This window comes from Vigna unguiculata, chromosome 5 (genome assembly GCF_037176805.1).
Source record: "Vigna unguiculata cultivar grain cowpea cultivar isolate G323 ecotype 2 chromosome 5, ASM3717680v1, whole genome shotgun sequence".
In the NCBI taxonomy this organism is placed as follows: Eukaryota; Viridiplantae; Streptophyta; class Magnoliopsida; order Fabales; family Fabaceae; genus Vigna; species Vigna unguiculata.
The window spans coordinates 51041946-51058445 of NC_140796.1; the positions used below are offsets into that span (position 1 = coordinate 51041946).

Here is a 16500-nt window from a genome sequence, read left to right on the forward strand (position 1 = left end):
TGTAAAACTGGTGTGAGATGTCTTATAAGTGTAACTAATGTCATATAACTATATGAAACCACAATCTCTCAATAACTATGAATATAACCCATATATGAAAAAAATATATATATATAAACCCAACAGTGGTATCAGAGCCGATGGTTCGGAGTGACTGACAGCATAACCATAATCATAACAAAAAGGGTCACCTAAGTGGCTGATCGCATAACCATAACTAAAAAATCAAAAAGGGGTCACTCATACACCTAAAGGGAAATATATCCATATGAAAAGGAAAAAAAAAAACAAGGGACTCACCCTTGAGGGAAGATTGTTGGGAATATACAAAAAGTCCCATAATATCATTGTCTTAAGATTTTGGTGTAAAAGTGGTGTCAAAGGTCTTTAACCATATAGAACCACAATCTCTCGATCACTATATCTATAACCATATATAAAAAAAAATATAACTCAATAGTTTGATTGTACTGAAAAAGAAAAATAAAGAGATACAAGCTAAACAAAATAATTAGTTTGATTATATTTTTAATCTCGAAAATTTAACAAACTTTTGATTTTTCTTTCGAATTGGAAAAAAAATAGTTGTTTAAAATTGAAAAATATATAGTGTTAGTCCTTAAACGCTTAATAGAAGGAACTAAAACCAGTTTAAAACTTTCTCTAAAATCTAAAACACACCTAATTTAACTCCTCAAACTTCGTATTTAAATATTAAATATCAATTTTTTTTTTCAATTTTGATTTGGAAAACAAAATAGAATTTCCCTAAATTTCACGAACTAAAAATATCATTAACCTAAATACTTTTAGTACAAAAATAAACATGTCAACATGAGTTCCTTTGACGTGGTACAAAATCAAATACCATATTTGACATAGTCAGTTTATTGGGTGAATGAAGATTAAACTAAATTCATTGAAAACTAATTTCAAAAAATATAATGAGATTTTAATAAATTTATAAACTGAATCGACAATTGTCTTATTTTCTAAAGATTAACGACCTTGCTCCGTTTGTGATTTCTATGATGATATTTGAGCTTTTGGATTGATATAAAGGTTTCCCAGGAAAAGGGGTGGTTCATATAAAAGTAGCAATAAGTATTAAAAATTTATTGGGCTGTTTTGTTGTGTTGTGAGACTTATGTAGCTTTCGTACCAAGGAATGGATTCACGGTGTATTCCACCAACAACACCTGACTCTGCATGAACATACACAGTTTCGTGGTAATTCATGAATATGAATGTATCCACCAAACACTCATCATCATCATATAGTGCCCTGAAATTCATTTCAGGATTTCTATATCATGAGATAATTGAGAGAAAACGCGTTGAAAAATGGTATCTCGTACGACTGACATATATGCCAAAACTCACAATATGTGTCACTTTTGAGTAATTCAAAGGGTTAAATATGTTTTTTATCTATCAACTTTCAGTGAAAATTGGAATTATTTTTTTTTCAAAACTTGAATCCAATTCAGTCCTCCAAATTTAGAAGTGTGAATTTAGTCATTTTAACCAAATTTTATTAAATTTGTTTGACATTTCGAACGCATTTTTGCTAACATTCAACTAACATCGATGTGGAACTGTACAAATGGTGTAAATAACTCAAATGCTATCATGAAACGCATTCGAAACGTCAAATAAACTTAACAAAACTGGATTAAAATGACTAAATTCACATACTTTTAAAGTTGAGGGATTAAATTAGATCAAAATTTCAAAGAAAAACTAATTCCAATTTTTACTAAAAGTTAAGGAACCAAAAACATATTTAATCTTAATTAAAATTTATCTCTTACAATATTTCAAATTATTCTATTTTTCCATCTTCATCCAATAAAACCAATGATGTTGTAAAGACACATTCTTTGAACGATTACGTAAATGCATGTGAGTTTTTATCGTTGACCTTAGGAATTGGCTTAAGCTTAACCGACGGGACAGGGAAGAAAATAGAAAGAAAAAAACGAAAAAGAAAACAACAAGAGTTGTTAAAACCTAAACTCTATTAGTTCATGATACGATAAATCCATCCTTAAAGGTCGCTAATGATTCCAGGTGTCCTTCTCCATTCGTAACCAGAAAGGAAGATACTTTGAATTCTACACTTTTTGGTCTAAATGCATTACATAGTTTAGTCATTTGTCTGCTTGCATTTTTTATTGTATGCACTCAACGAGAGAGAAAAAAAAGTTAAGTTAAAAATTAAAATTAAACCTATTGTTTATTCTCAAACTTCAGACAGAGAGATCCTGTTCTTATTTAGGAACGTGATCTTTGATGCTAGTTGTTAATTACAAGCTTCTTGATATTTCCACATTGTAAAAAGTATGTAGTAAAGAAATGTATTGTCTTTTTTCAAAATGTTAAAAGATAATTTTGTTGAGTTAAAATGAAAAAAAAAAAAAACTCATAAATTTATTATTTTAAAATTTTAAATTAAAAGTAATATTTGTCATTTATACGAGTAAAAGTATAATTTCTATTTATTAAGACTTAATCTAATTCTGTGTGCCAATTTTTTTATTAAACAGAGTAAAATTCAATATATTTCTCTACGTACATGAATTATGGAGTTGGTTGATGCTTTCTTTTGATGTTATGTGTCTTGTTTTAGATTTGTGCATGCTTATGTTAGTGTAAGCAAAAACACTTCATCATGCACCCAAAGCCTTCTCTACTTCCAAGAGTTATTACAGCAACATGGAACTAGAAAAATAATTAAAATATTTATCATATTAGTCACATTAAATAAATATAAAATTTAAAACATATAAAAAAAATCATAAATTCATTATTATAAAATTTTGAATGGGAAAAAGCGTTAAATTTAACTTAGTCTAATTGTTATTTATATTTTCAATAATTTTTTTCTTAACCCATTTTAGAAGTTATATTGATCTGGTCTTACATTTTTTTCTTTAACTTTCACTTGAAAAATATTAGTTATGAGGAAAATGTTTCTCATATACATATTTGATTATAATTATATTAGTCAATTCCTTAACAAATGAATACAAAGTGATTTATTGAAGACATAGATATATAAGAATTGACCAATACGTGTTGTTGTTTGATTAAAAGGCGTGTTATTAGTCAAATAAGTAATTAGTTAAGATAGATGAAACGAAGAAGAAAAAAGAGCACAAGGAAAAAGAAGAATGATAAGAAGCAGACAAGTGCCTGAAAGTGGCAAACCATGTTGGCCTCCACGGAAGCTGACTCACCCAAACTTTCAACACTCTGTGCGCAACGCTTACAATCTTTTATTGGCTTATTATTCTCATCTCAACAATTCAACTTCAATGCACATCAATTATTTATTATTGCCCTCTACATTTTCACGCATTTTCAATTTTATTGTTTCAATAGTTAAAAATTCAAATACGAGTCTAAATTTTATATCGATTAAAAATAGAAAATCAAACACAATATAAAAATAAAGATTAATAAATTTATTATCTTAAAATTTTTAATCAAGAATAATATCATTGTTTTAAATCTCATTGGTATTATATTTTTTTGGCTGTTTGTCTATAAAAACGATGTCTGCAACTCTATCTTCAACTAACAAATATATCTCCCTTAGTATCACTTTTCTATTATTTTTTTGCGTTACATCATTATTAGATCACCTGATTCAAAAGGAACACGATTTTTATTACTCCTAATTCTCTAATATTCCGTACAGAATAATTAATATAATGATATGATAATGTATCATAAAATGTTGATCTTAGGCTTAATTTGAAGAGTAATAGAAAGATATTGCTGAAAGGAATCCTAATTTCAACACTCTGATTGTAGAATTCGTTTTCGGAAAAATAAGTGATATTCAAACAAATGAACGTATCCTATAAATGTCAAGTCACCACATCGGCACGTGAAGAAGGATATCAAAGTCCTAATCGTACTTCGCATCCCATGGATAGTGTGGTGGTTTGGTTTGTCCAAGAAAATGGACAAAAAAGAAGAAGAATGAAACTAACAGTAGTTTCCACTTTTTTCTAATAGTCTTATTGGTTGTTACTTCAAAAAAAAAAAAAAAAAACTAATGCCCTTATTGATTGTTATATGCTTTTTTTTTTCCTGTTGCTTTATTTGTTGTTAATTACTTTCTCTAATACCCTTATTGGGTTTTACTTAACATTGCTCAAAATGGATTAATTACGAGCTAATTAGTGCATGCACCATGCATAACTATGATTCGGCTCGTTTGGAGTTTAAAAAAAACGATGGTCTAAAAGTGTTGAATTTGCTTTTGAATTGCCATAGAAAATTATTTTCTTAGCAAACTATTTCCCCCGTAACCCTCTTAGCCTCCGATGTTTTTTTAAACTTAAGTGAATATTAATGCATTAGTGTTTATTAGGTTAGAAGTGATATAGAGAGAAAATGAGTAAGAAGAAGAAAAAATAAATAAAAAAAAAGAAACAAAATTAAAAAAAAAATGGTTTAGATTAATATAAGAGGACATTAGTGAACAGCTAAAGAGAAATTGTCAAAAAATCTATTGCTTTGTTTTTTTTATTTTACTTTGACCGTTCATTCTTACCATCCAGAATGATGATTCTAAAATGATGAACATAAAACAAGAGATTCAGATAGTAAATAAAATTTGAAAAATAGTTTTTGTGGTTTGAGAAATTGCGTTGATAGTAGCCAGTAATACACATATGCCAACTATAATCCAACACTAATTTTGTGTTAAAACTAAATATTGATATTGGTGATATCTGATAACACTAATTTTTCTGTCAACTCTAAATGTTATTATGATTTTCCAACATAAAAAATTATCTTTGAACATCATAGTTTTAATCCTTTTGTTGACTAACATGTTGTCGTATCATCAACCTTAAATACAGTGTATTGTGAACTGTTCTATCATTCTTAAATTTTGTAACATGACGCGAAAAGGATATCCCATTTGAAAAATGGTTTTCCTAAAGTTGTCATCCCAACCATAAAGCACCATTTAAAAAAGCATAACCAATAAATGCATTTGATGAGGCTCATTCATAACGAAGACTGGACTTAAAGTGAGTTTAAATCACAATTTTTTAAAGCAACACGTGTACACATTGTTGACCAAGTGGAGAGTTTGGCTAAAAAATTGTATATATTTTGGATAAACCTATGGAAGATGTCACCATGATGCTTAAAGTATGGAGTTATATTTGTTAATTAAAAAGGAACTAAGCTTTAAACAATTGCATATTCTCTATAATTCATAGAAAACAAAAGAAACATTTTTATTAAGAATTGAGTTTAAACATAACACATCTTTACACAAATTTTGACATATCATTTAACTTTTTTCATGTTTTGGTACACTCAATAAGTCTCGCTTAGGAGTTGAGGTCAAACACAGTTTAAATACTATTACTTCCCTCTATCCTCTGAGATACCTTTGAAGGACAAAATTGTGACGTTGTTTCACGTTTTAAAATTGACAATATCTCACAAAATAGTTGTTCTTAGTCATGATTGTCAGACTGACTTGAGTCGGATCGAAACATTGACACCCACCATGAAAATCGACCACTCCCTTCAATTCCCCTTGCCCTTGACTACAATACCTCAAGTATTGGATCGTTTCAAAAGTATATTGTAACATCATAATAAAAGGTAAATTTAAATTTAACTGATCCTTACTTGATTTATAAAATTATTATATATATATATATATATATATATATATATATATATTTTCTAAATTAACGGACTTAAAATCTATTTTATTTAAATAACATGGAAATTTATTTATGAACGGGATGAGAAATTGAAAAGGCGGGTTTAATTACGTATACAAGTTGGTTTGTTGCAGCATATAGGTTTGTTTGGAGAGTGATTGAGAGAGAAGTGAGTGTTTGGGAAGAAAAAAATAAATATATGTGACACACATTCCTCCAAGTCGGTGGTTGACGGAGCACTCTTTGTTTATTCACGAAGTTGACAACCACTATATATATCAATCATCCTATCTATGCATGTGCTACTCTTCATTCCAACTTTATCACCTATTACACCTTCATAATTTAATTAAGACCCATTTATACAACATACTATGTTAATTTCCAATTTTATACTAGACCAACTAAATTCAAGTTTACTCTTCATATTGAATGAGTGAAATATTATTGTTTCTTTTTGTTTTAAATTTTGAAGCCTAGAAAGCAATTTTTTGTGTTGATTAAATTTAAGATCATTTCTTAAGTGTTGGGTAAGTAATACACACCTTAATGTTTATGATAACTTTTTAAGTCCATCTTTTATTAATTATTTTTATAAGATTTCATTAACTACTAACTTTGTAACATTTTTAAAAATATAAAGAAAATAAGTATATATTTATATATTTTAAATGTTAATTTGGAAATGAGAGAGTGAAAACTCGAGTTAATTAACCTATTTGACATGTAGGATTTATATTAAGAGAAAAAAAAATCTAATTAAATAAATTATTTATATTTGAAAAGTATTATTTCAAGGGGTTGATTTATAACAAAACCCCATATTTTAAAAGGTATTGAAGGAACACCCATTTAAGTAATACTCATTCCCATATTTGCTTTATAACAATCTCACAAAATTAATCACTAAATATCATACTATAGTGTCTTAAAAGTTAATATACACTTAATTTGACTTGAAAAGTGAACTCATAAATTAAAAGGTTGCCCTTGATTCATCGGATCTCTTACCAACACGGCAAGATTAGTGGTAGTAGGAAAAATAAAGTGAGAAATAGAAATGTTTCGATTAGGCATACGTTGGCATCATCAAAGAACCAAAACTTTCTTACAAATAGACAAGTTCTGTTTGATTAACAAAGGAAGTGACCCCATTTTCTCACACATGTTCATGACAGGGTTGCAATATATGCATAGGTTAGCTGAACAGTATTCATACTTGCGTTGCTTGAACGATATGATGAAAGAGATGTGTGCCTTATCCGAAAAGGCAACTCTTGGACGAATGTTTTAATCTCTTACGAGTATGACAGGATGCAGACATAAACTCAACTTACCTCTGCAATCATATCTCCCAATGTTCTGTCCGAAACATGTAATTACACTTTTGTGGGAGTGGTGTGACCGAAAGCTATTTTTTTTCTGGAGAATGCATTATCAGATATGGTAAAACCGGCACTGGTTTTGAAATGAAATTAGCATTTACTTTTGTTATTTAATACAGTTTTTGTATAAAGTATAAACAGGGAGTGTATTATAGGAATATGCCATTGCCATGTGCCATTATTACTGTTTTATTTATCTGTGACACAACCCCAGAAGGCAACCAACTAGGGTCTGTGTCCTTATGAGTGAACAACGTTGGACCCAGCATGGATACCTTGTACATGAGTGTACTTTAAAGAAATGAAATTTCAGAAAACTGCACCGACAAATCTACGAGGCATGAGGAGAAATAAGATGACATGAATAAAGAGAACGGAAAGGGGATGCATTTGGGTTAGTAAGTAGCTATAGTACGTGGATGATTATCTGAGTAGGATTCCCACCATTTAGTTGCTCAAGGAACTCAATCATTCATTTGCTTCCAGATGCACCAGATGATGTCTCCTTCCAATTCAAAGACCAAAGAGGAGTGTGTTAACACAGCTTCACTCCACCAAAGAAATTTTTGGAGCATATATACATTACAATTAAAAATGGGTTGCATTGGATGAGATTTTCTAAAACTTGACTAAACCATCAAGTAATATTTGGTACTAATAACATTATATTGGACATTCAAATGTGAATCCTACATTAACTATGATTAAGTTAATAGCTATTAAACAGTCGGATTCTCTTTGTCCATACCGGTTCTGAGTCGACTGATCGACATCTGAACATCTAGGAAAGAGATCTCGAAGGGCCCGTTCCCAATCCGTCCCCTATCGGCACAGATATTGGCTCTCGCCGCGAAAGCAGCTCGAGTAGTCCATCGACAGTCGACGGATTCTGCCACTGAAGATGTTTCTCCAGACTACAATTCGATCATCGAAAACAATCGATTCTTATGATAAAAAGCTGCACCAAGAACCATTGACGACCGAGTGAAAAAAGTTCAACATCTGTGGAAAATCATGTTAATGTTAGAATAAAATAAATATCCATAAATTCGTTTCAAGATTTTGGATTTAAAGTGGTATAAATTTCTGATATGAGTCAAAATTCTTGTACTTTTCCTTAGAATCCACTCTAAAGACTTTTTCACACCTAAAAGAAAAAACAAGAAGATTTAACTTAATTTTCAAATAAAAAAGTCCAGAATTAATTTATTAACCATTTTCAAAAGTTTAAAATGTCTAGTTTACATGATTTGAGAGGTTTATTAGAATAAACAATTCATAATGAAATTGGTTAATAATTCTGACCTTCAATTCATAAAGAAAAAAAAAAGGTTGATTTTAATTTAAATACATTAGACTAATAATAGTTACTTCAAAATATTGCACGATTAATTTGAAGTTTGATTTTTGAATTAAATAAACTTTTAAAGAGTTGTGTATGCTTTACTCATATATATAATTCTAAATTTAGTCTCCATTGATAAAAGCTATACATCAAATTAATAACTTTTGACGTGTAAAAACCTAAATTGAGAATATATTAATTATGTTTGTGATGAAATTGAGCAAGTGGGGTTAGAAGAATGGGTGTATATTGAGAAATAATTTTACGTGGTTCTGGTTAGATCACTTATTGCGATGAAAAGACAAGTTGAATTCGGAAACAGAGAGCATAAAATTGATGAGGGGGGAATTTTATAAAAACAGAGTGCAATGCTTTCCCCAACAAAGGATAAAGAAAGTGAAGGGTAATGAGAATTGTTTGCCAACATAATGTCACACATCTTATCTGAGAAGAGATGGGATACGTACTTTATTATTGGTAGTTGATTAACATAGTCAAAAAATTTGGCTGGTTGTAATATAAGAGGGAGACAGAAAGGGTAGCATCAAAGTAGAGTGTGTGACAGATTAAACGTTTCCAAATTTGGTGAAACCAATTTGATGATGGGTGTTAGAGGCGTCAAGTTCTTATTGGTCTCTGAGATGTTTCTTTCCGATAGGACTCTGACCCATTGTCCCAATTTTCTTCTCAAACAATGGCTGGGAGCGAATGGCACATGCTACACCAATGTCAGAGAGGTACACATTCACTATTTGTCCTCTCTTTAAACTCTGCTCAACATGCATTATTGCACGGATCAATTCACCAAAACCATCCAAACTTTAGGTTTTCTAGCTCATCTTACACACCAATAAGGTAATAAACCATTTTAATTACAAACTGGTGTGTGTATACTAAAGAGGGAATAAATTTGGAGGCAGTGTATTACCCCTGCAACGTGTTTGTGAAAAGTTTCCTTAAGGATGGCCCATGTATGCAGGAGATGTAACTATCATGGCAAAATTGATATTTAGAATCACTCGTAAGAAATTACTAAGCAATAAGAGTGGGGGGTACATGAATTAGAATGTGAATGATATGCTAATTTTCTGGAAGGTTCGCATTAAGGGAGATGGGCCAGCATGAGAATGAAACGTGTGTATAATGAAAATTTTGGGGAAGTCGAACATGTTACACATTACATGGTATGACATAATGTTATATGATGTAGATGTTGTGTAATGGGGAATGGTAGCACTGTGTTAAAATAATTGTTATAACAGAAATAGAAGGAAGTGTGTGTGAGAGGGATAGATTGTAATAGGAGTGGGTGGGTGGACAGGATTAGTTGGATGCCGAATGTGATAAAGTACTAGATTACAAGTCAACCCAGATGAAGATGCTGCTCCCAAGACAATGTGAAGAAGCAAGAACGGTGGAGCGGGAAAGGGTGTTTTCTTCACAAACAGTGCATTCCAAACTCTGTGTTAAGAATTAAAAGAATCAACATATCTATTAGATTTATGACAACGTTGAACGAACATTACCCAATATTTGGTCAACTTTCGATGTCGAAGTTACATCTCAAGGTACTAGACAGGCCGGCAATGCCTCTATTGAAGGGTCTCGGGTAATTATGTGTGCTTCACTTCAAACTGACATTTGAAAATTCTAGGATATCCTTAACGGCTTGGTGCTGTCATTAGTCATTGAAATTTGAATCCATTTCCATGCCCTCAAAATTAATAAATCTAAACCCACAAGCTACCACAATCATCTCATCTTCATATAGGATAGGACCACGGATTTTTGTTTTTGTTTTTTTTTTCATTTTATTTTTTTTTTCTTTGATTGGTGGTAGAGAGGGGACCATGGTAAAGTAGAAAACACATACATCATTGGATCAAGTCTCCCTCAGTGTCTACGTACAAGTTGTGTGAGTCAGCGTCATCATCGGTGATGAGGTGAGGACGTGTGCGAGGCTTTGCCTGTGTTGCTGTTATATATAGCATAGGCGCGCGTTTACACCATCAACCGCTCATCCATTTTGTCCAGTGTGGGACATAGAACCTGTTCCCTCTGTGTGAGAAAAAGAGAGATGGAGAAAGAAACAGAGATGAAGCAATCCAAGTTCAAGAGGATTTGTGTCTTCTGTGGCAGTAGTCCAGGGAACAAAACTACTTACAAGGACGCTGCTATTGAGCTTGGAAGGGAATTGGTAAGTAAATGCCCCTCTCACTCTCCTATTCCTTCTCTTTCCCTTCTCTCCAACATAATTTCGATTTCTTCTCATCTCTTACTTTAACATTCTTTTTTCCTTATTTTATCTTCTCCGACAACAACTCATGACTTTCAATTACGTCAACCTCTCTCTTTTGTTTAATTTGTCTTATTTTTTCTTTCCATTTTTCAATTCTTACACCTCTTTACTACAATCAGGCAAACAGTAAACCAGTATCTTCTAAACTAGTTTTCACATCAGCTTCTCCGTCTTTCATGAATTGTCCAGTTTTATGTTTTTTGTTGATATAAAAAGCACGTATCTTTCCTAGGTTCACGATTCTATTCACACATATACTTGTATTGTTTGGTATTGAAAAGGTGTCGAGAAATATCGATCTAGTGTATGGAGGGGGCAGCATTGGTTTGATGGGGTTGATTTCTCAGGCTGTTTACGAGGGTGGTCGGCATGTAATCGGGTGAGCATGTTCTTGGTTTGGTCTGATGATGTTATATATATTTAATTTGTTGAAGTCAACTGATTTTTGTCCTGCTTTTTCGTGCAGAGTTATTCCCAAGACACTTATGCCAAGAGAGGTAATGTTAAGGAGTTTTGGAAGCATTTCCTTGGAAATAAAAAAGAAAATGACCAAACACATATGCAGGGGGGACACAGAGAATTATCTCCATCTTTTCCCTATCTCACCACAATATATATGCTCTTGTTCCAATTCCTTGACACACACCCTATTTCAAGTGAATTTCCACCATATTTTTGTTATCCCAATATCTGAGCTTCACTCTTGTCCTTTATTGTGATTCATGTGCGGTTCTCAGTGAGAGGAACTAGAACTGGTGTATTATTTGAGTTTCATGAGTCACATAGTTATTTATTTATTTATTATAAGGGTTGGTTTATCCATGAATATTGAATATTGAATAGGAATACACCTGGCAATCTGGGGTCTTTCCCCTCTGAAGCATTTTGTCCTTCTCTCCTAGTCCCATATACCCCTTTAGATTCTGATAGCATTTCTGGTTCTGTTAGCACCCCATCTTAATTGGTATCATTGAGAAAGTAAGTGACTTTGTTGGTTGATCTGTTCCTCTATTCTGACTTATTTGTTGGTTCCCCCGAGGAGCAAAAGGGTGGTCATATGATTTTCCAACTGAGCCCACTTCTCTGCCAACACTGCAACACTCATCATTGCACCGCTCCTCTCCCCAGCTTCCTCATATTCCGTGGCATGCATTGTTTCTTGTAGTATTGAATTGTATTCTAGCTTATCAACCCTCTCTCTCTCTCACGCGCAAAAGCTGTTTCCACTTTACATCTCTATGAACCTGTTTCAGTGATAATTTGGATTCACTCATTTGGTTGCAGCTCACTGGAGAAACAGTGGGGGAAGTGAAGGCGGTAGCAGACATGCATCAGAGAAAAGCAGAGATGGCCAAACGCTCTGATGCCTTTATTGCCTTACCTGGTTCGTACAACATTCATTATCTTATGCCATTATTATCACTTCTTAATCACATTAACAAATAATTAACATCACCTGCCATGTCACCCTGATTCAATATCAGTAAGATCCTTGCTTGTTTCTGAGATTTCATTCACTTTGACTCAATACATTAAATGCATAAACCTAAACCTAGAGCATGGCCACTATGAAGACCTAAGTTACACACGTGAATAGCAATATCTCTGATGATAAATATCATGCTTTAAATGTATTTTTTATTTTAAATTGTTAAATCATTATAATTAATAGAAGTATTTTTCACCTACAGAAAAAAATGTTCAAATTAAAAATTTATAAGTCTGATGTCCGTACGATTATTTATTTGATTTCTCAACGGGGTTACACACTACAAAATTTGTACATATGACTGGTCAATTCAAAATCATAGTGTATGGAAAAAGAAAACGTTTTCATCGGCATCAAAATAAACTTTTTTTATTTATTGTATTGGGACGGCTCTGCAACATGGCGAATCATTTAATTTATTTTTAGAAAAGAAAACAATTGCTTAGTATTTTCAATTTTCAAAATACTTAAAAATATCACTTCTTGAAAAATAATAGTTGACAAACGTTACTAAAATAAAATGAAACTTCTGCAAGAACTGAAAATACAAAAAACTCCGAACCTTATCAACAGAGTTTTTAACACGAGAAATTTCCAAGATTCTCGAATATCCTGTACTGGCTAACATAGGATGTGCCCAAACATGCACCATGAGTAACAAGAATTGTCCCTGTTTTTTTTTTCTAAAAAAAAAAAGTTTGTTGAGATTTTTGACTGTCATTTTAAAAAACATGATGCACTCACATCTTTTTTTAACAAGACTGCACTTGATATATTTCCTTTTCTAGACATTATTTTGACCATAAAAGAAAAGAGCAGAGAGCATGATGGTAATGTATATCCTTTTTTGTGCATAAAGGTGGTTATGGGACACTTGAGGAACTCCTTGAGGTGATAACATGGGCTCAACTTGGCATCCATGATAAACCGGTATATGCTCCAAAGTTCTGTATTTTTACCCCTCCAACAAAGCTAAATTAAATTTCTATTGCATCCTAAAAGAAGAATTACAATAGTAATTACAAAAATTAACAATGTTTTGATTTTGAAAGGTGGGGTTGCTGAACGTTGATGGATACTACAATACCTTTTTGTCTTTCATTGACAAAGCAGTGGAAGAAGGGTTCATCAGTCCCACTGCACGCCATATAATTGTATCAGCACCAACACCAAAAGAACTTGTCAAAAAGATGGAGGTGATTTCTGCATATTTCTTCCATTAACTTAGAGTTATATTATTATCAGTATTTTTATTTTCTCTTTCCATAAGTGCTTCCATTCTTTCGATAAAACTAATGAGAATTGGTTTCACCTTGTAGGAATATTTCCCACAACATGAAAGAGTTGTCTCCAAGGTAAGCTGGGAAAGTGAACAACTACATTAGTCTTCACATTGTGGAATCTAATGGAGTTTTAGACTATGTGGGTGATGGAAGCTTGTGTAGATGATAGTTTTTAGTTAGAATTTCAAAGTGGAAGAGACTATTATGGTAGACGATGACCACAATTTCCTAGAGCCGAATTCTTTGTGCTCTTCTACATTTCCTTGCTAGTGTAAACATTTGACTGAAATCTAGTTATGAAGGTTAACTACCATCTTCTATTTCAATCCTTTTGTCCTTGTTTTAAGATTCGATCTGTTGATTAAAATTGAAAAACAGAGAAACAGAGCGCATGGCTTAGAGAAATTGTGTAGAAAGAGGATCATAGATTTCTATTTTCTTTTTCTTCATTTCTTGTGCCATGCATGTGGTCCATGGTACTCAAAGGAGACAAATGTTGATAATCAGAAAACAACAAATCACGAATGTTCAAAACTTATGATTTCTGAAAGTACAAAATGATACCGCGAAATAAACGTGTTCACTAACATTAATATTTATTAAACAGGTAGTTTTAGCAAGAATTATTTGCATGAGTTCCTTTTTACTCAAAATAATAATTATTTTAATATCAATTATTTAAAATTAAATTATTTTTTTCAATTTGAAAGAATTGATATTAATAAGACTCGCTTCAATTTATTAGTGAAAAACTCACAACAGTTTTTGGTGTTTTGACTGAATTCTCAAATTTTCAAAAATTAAAAAAAAAGGTAAATAATTAAAATTAAACAACTGAAATTGAGCTTTTCAGAAACTAAACTATGACCGATTTTCTAACACTAGTCACATAATTCCTCCTGCACCAGATGTTTTCTTACCGCAACTCCATGTTTTCTTAATGTCACCCTACAAGTAAAAGAAAAAAAAAAGTCAAATTTGTCATCTTTTTACTTCCCTCCTCCTATTTCACAACACTCCGGTACTTTCCTTTACCTTTACCCGATGTCCTTTCATAAATGTATATTATAACAAATGAAAATATCGCAATAATATGAAATGCAAGGAAGAAGATGAAAATCATAATAAAAGACCCAAAATATAAGTTCTAGATTTTACAATTCATGTACATTATTATTATAATATAATTTTGCATTACGAAATATACAATCAAAATTTAATAATTTACATTATAAATTATTTAATCTAAAATGTAATATTATATTATAGATTGTACAATCTATAATATAATTTATATTACATATTCTTTCAAAATTGTATCGAGAACGGTATAATCTATAATATAATTTTATATTATAGATTTTACGATCTAAAATATAATTTGTAAAATCAATTTTATTATACAATAAAAATATAAATTTATATTACGAATTATACAACTTAAATATAATTTTGTATTATGAAATGTATAATTTGGAATATTGACCGATTGCACATCGTAGAAACCATAATTACAACAGATATAATTATAATTTTAGAAAGGGGTACAGAAAGAACATATGGGTTGCAAAAGAAATTCCCAACTTTGTAGTGCAAGTTTTACTCTCTCCATGGACCAGTTTACCAACTGAGTTTATTGTCTTATTGCTGTTTTGTCTTAGGATATTCGTTATTCTTAACATTTTTTTTTAATTGCAACTATCAACTTCAGAAGTAAAATAAATAAAATAAAATCTCATACAAGCGAACAAATTTGTGATTAGACCAATGGATCACATAAGTCCATGATGCGAGTGTGCCACTTCAATGTTCTAAATTACTAAAAAAATCATTTTGTTTCATATGAATAAATCTTATCATATTTTGATAAAAAGAATCGTGAAAACATTTTATAATATGTTATATTTTAATAAATAAAAAAACTAAGCCCATTTATTTTTCCGAGAGAATATCACATTTTTCTTATAAAATGAAAGCGACCTTTTAGAATAACTACCTAGTTATAGTTGTACTTTTGCAATTAAATAAATTTAAATTTTATTTACAAAATTACAAAATCTCTATCAAAAATATTTATGAGTATAATATTTTTAAACATAAAATTTTGATCATCAAAATATAAAAATATACAGTAACATAGCAATTTAGATAAAAGTTGTTTCGATTATTTAATTATTCGTCCTTATCCTTCACAATTTTTGTATTAATTTTCTTTAATTTTTAATTAAATGGAAATTAGATCACTAATTAACTCATTGATGGTTGTTATATTTTATAATAAAGTGATTCAATAATCTTTTTTTTTAATATCACTTTCAGTAGTGATAACTTATAATAAGGTTGAAATCAGCCAAAGAAAAACATGGGAATTGGGTCCACAATTTATTTATTTATTTATTTTGCTGTGGCGCGAGGTAATGGGAAGGTCTTGCACTCATGACAGAATACCTATAATATTTGTTATTTATTATCAATTTAAAATCGTCAATGTTTTTGGATACATAAGTTCAAAAAACAAATGAAGTGGGCTTATAACACCCTGGACCAATTAAGATTAACATTTCACACATTTATAAAGAATTAAAACTATAAAACAACATAATTTTTCTCATTAATTAAAAATAGCTTATTTCCATCAATTTAAATTCAAAATATTTTATAAATAAATGATAGAATATCTTTAAATTAGTTATATGCAACTTAAATTTAATTTTATTCTTCTTATTTTATTTTCCAATAAATATTTATTGAGAAGTTTGTTTAAATAGGACCAAAAACTGATGATTCTCTTGCAAGAGTGAATAACAATGGAATTTTGTTTTTTTTATGTTGGGATAGAAGTACAAACAAGGAAGAAGAAAGTTATCAAGTGGAGGATTAATATTTTAACCTAAGTTTATATTTAAATATGAAAGGCTTGAGCTGGTTTCCACAATCTTTGTTGGCCACGTGTGTATTCGAAATTCGAAACAGCAAAAATATTGTCTA

At 30.8% G+C, this 16500-nt stretch overlaps 1 protein-coding gene across 1 annotated transcript; it reads left to right on the plus strand.

The window, feature by feature from the left end:
- The first annotated feature begins 10406 nt into the window (after positions 1 to 10406).
- On the plus strand, positions 10407 to 13838 carry LOC114183697 (cytokinin riboside 5'-monophosphate phosphoribohydrolase LOG1-like). The gene is made up of 7 exons (XM_028070810.2): positions 10407 to 10638; positions 11022 to 11119; positions 11207 to 11237; positions 12025 to 12124; positions 13089 to 13159; positions 13282 to 13425; positions 13549 to 13838. The coding sequence occupies exons 1-7, from the start codon at positions 10519 to 10521 to the stop codon at positions 13612 to 13614; spliced, it is 630 nt and encodes a 209-aa protein (XP_027926611.1). The 5' UTR covers positions 10407 to 10518; the 3' UTR covers positions 13615 to 13838.
- The last annotated feature ends 2662 nt before the right edge of the window (positions 13839 to 16500 follow it).

What these genes read in the sequence shown, in the direction of transcription:
- LOC114183697 (XM_028070810.2), top strand. Translation starts at nt 10,519, where the DNA reads ATGGAGAAAGAAACAGAGATGAAGCAATCCAAGTTCAAGAGGATTTGT. An exon ending in TTGGCATCCATGATAAACCG is followed by an intron (nt 13,160 to 13,281) that starts GTATATGCTCCA and finishes TGATTTTGAAAG; the next exon opens with GTGGGGTTGCTGAACGTTGA. An exon ending in AACTTGTCAAAAAGATGGAG is followed by an intron (nt 13,426 to 13,548) that starts GTGATTTCTGCA and finishes TTCACCTTGTAG; the next exon opens with GAATATTTCCCACAACATGA.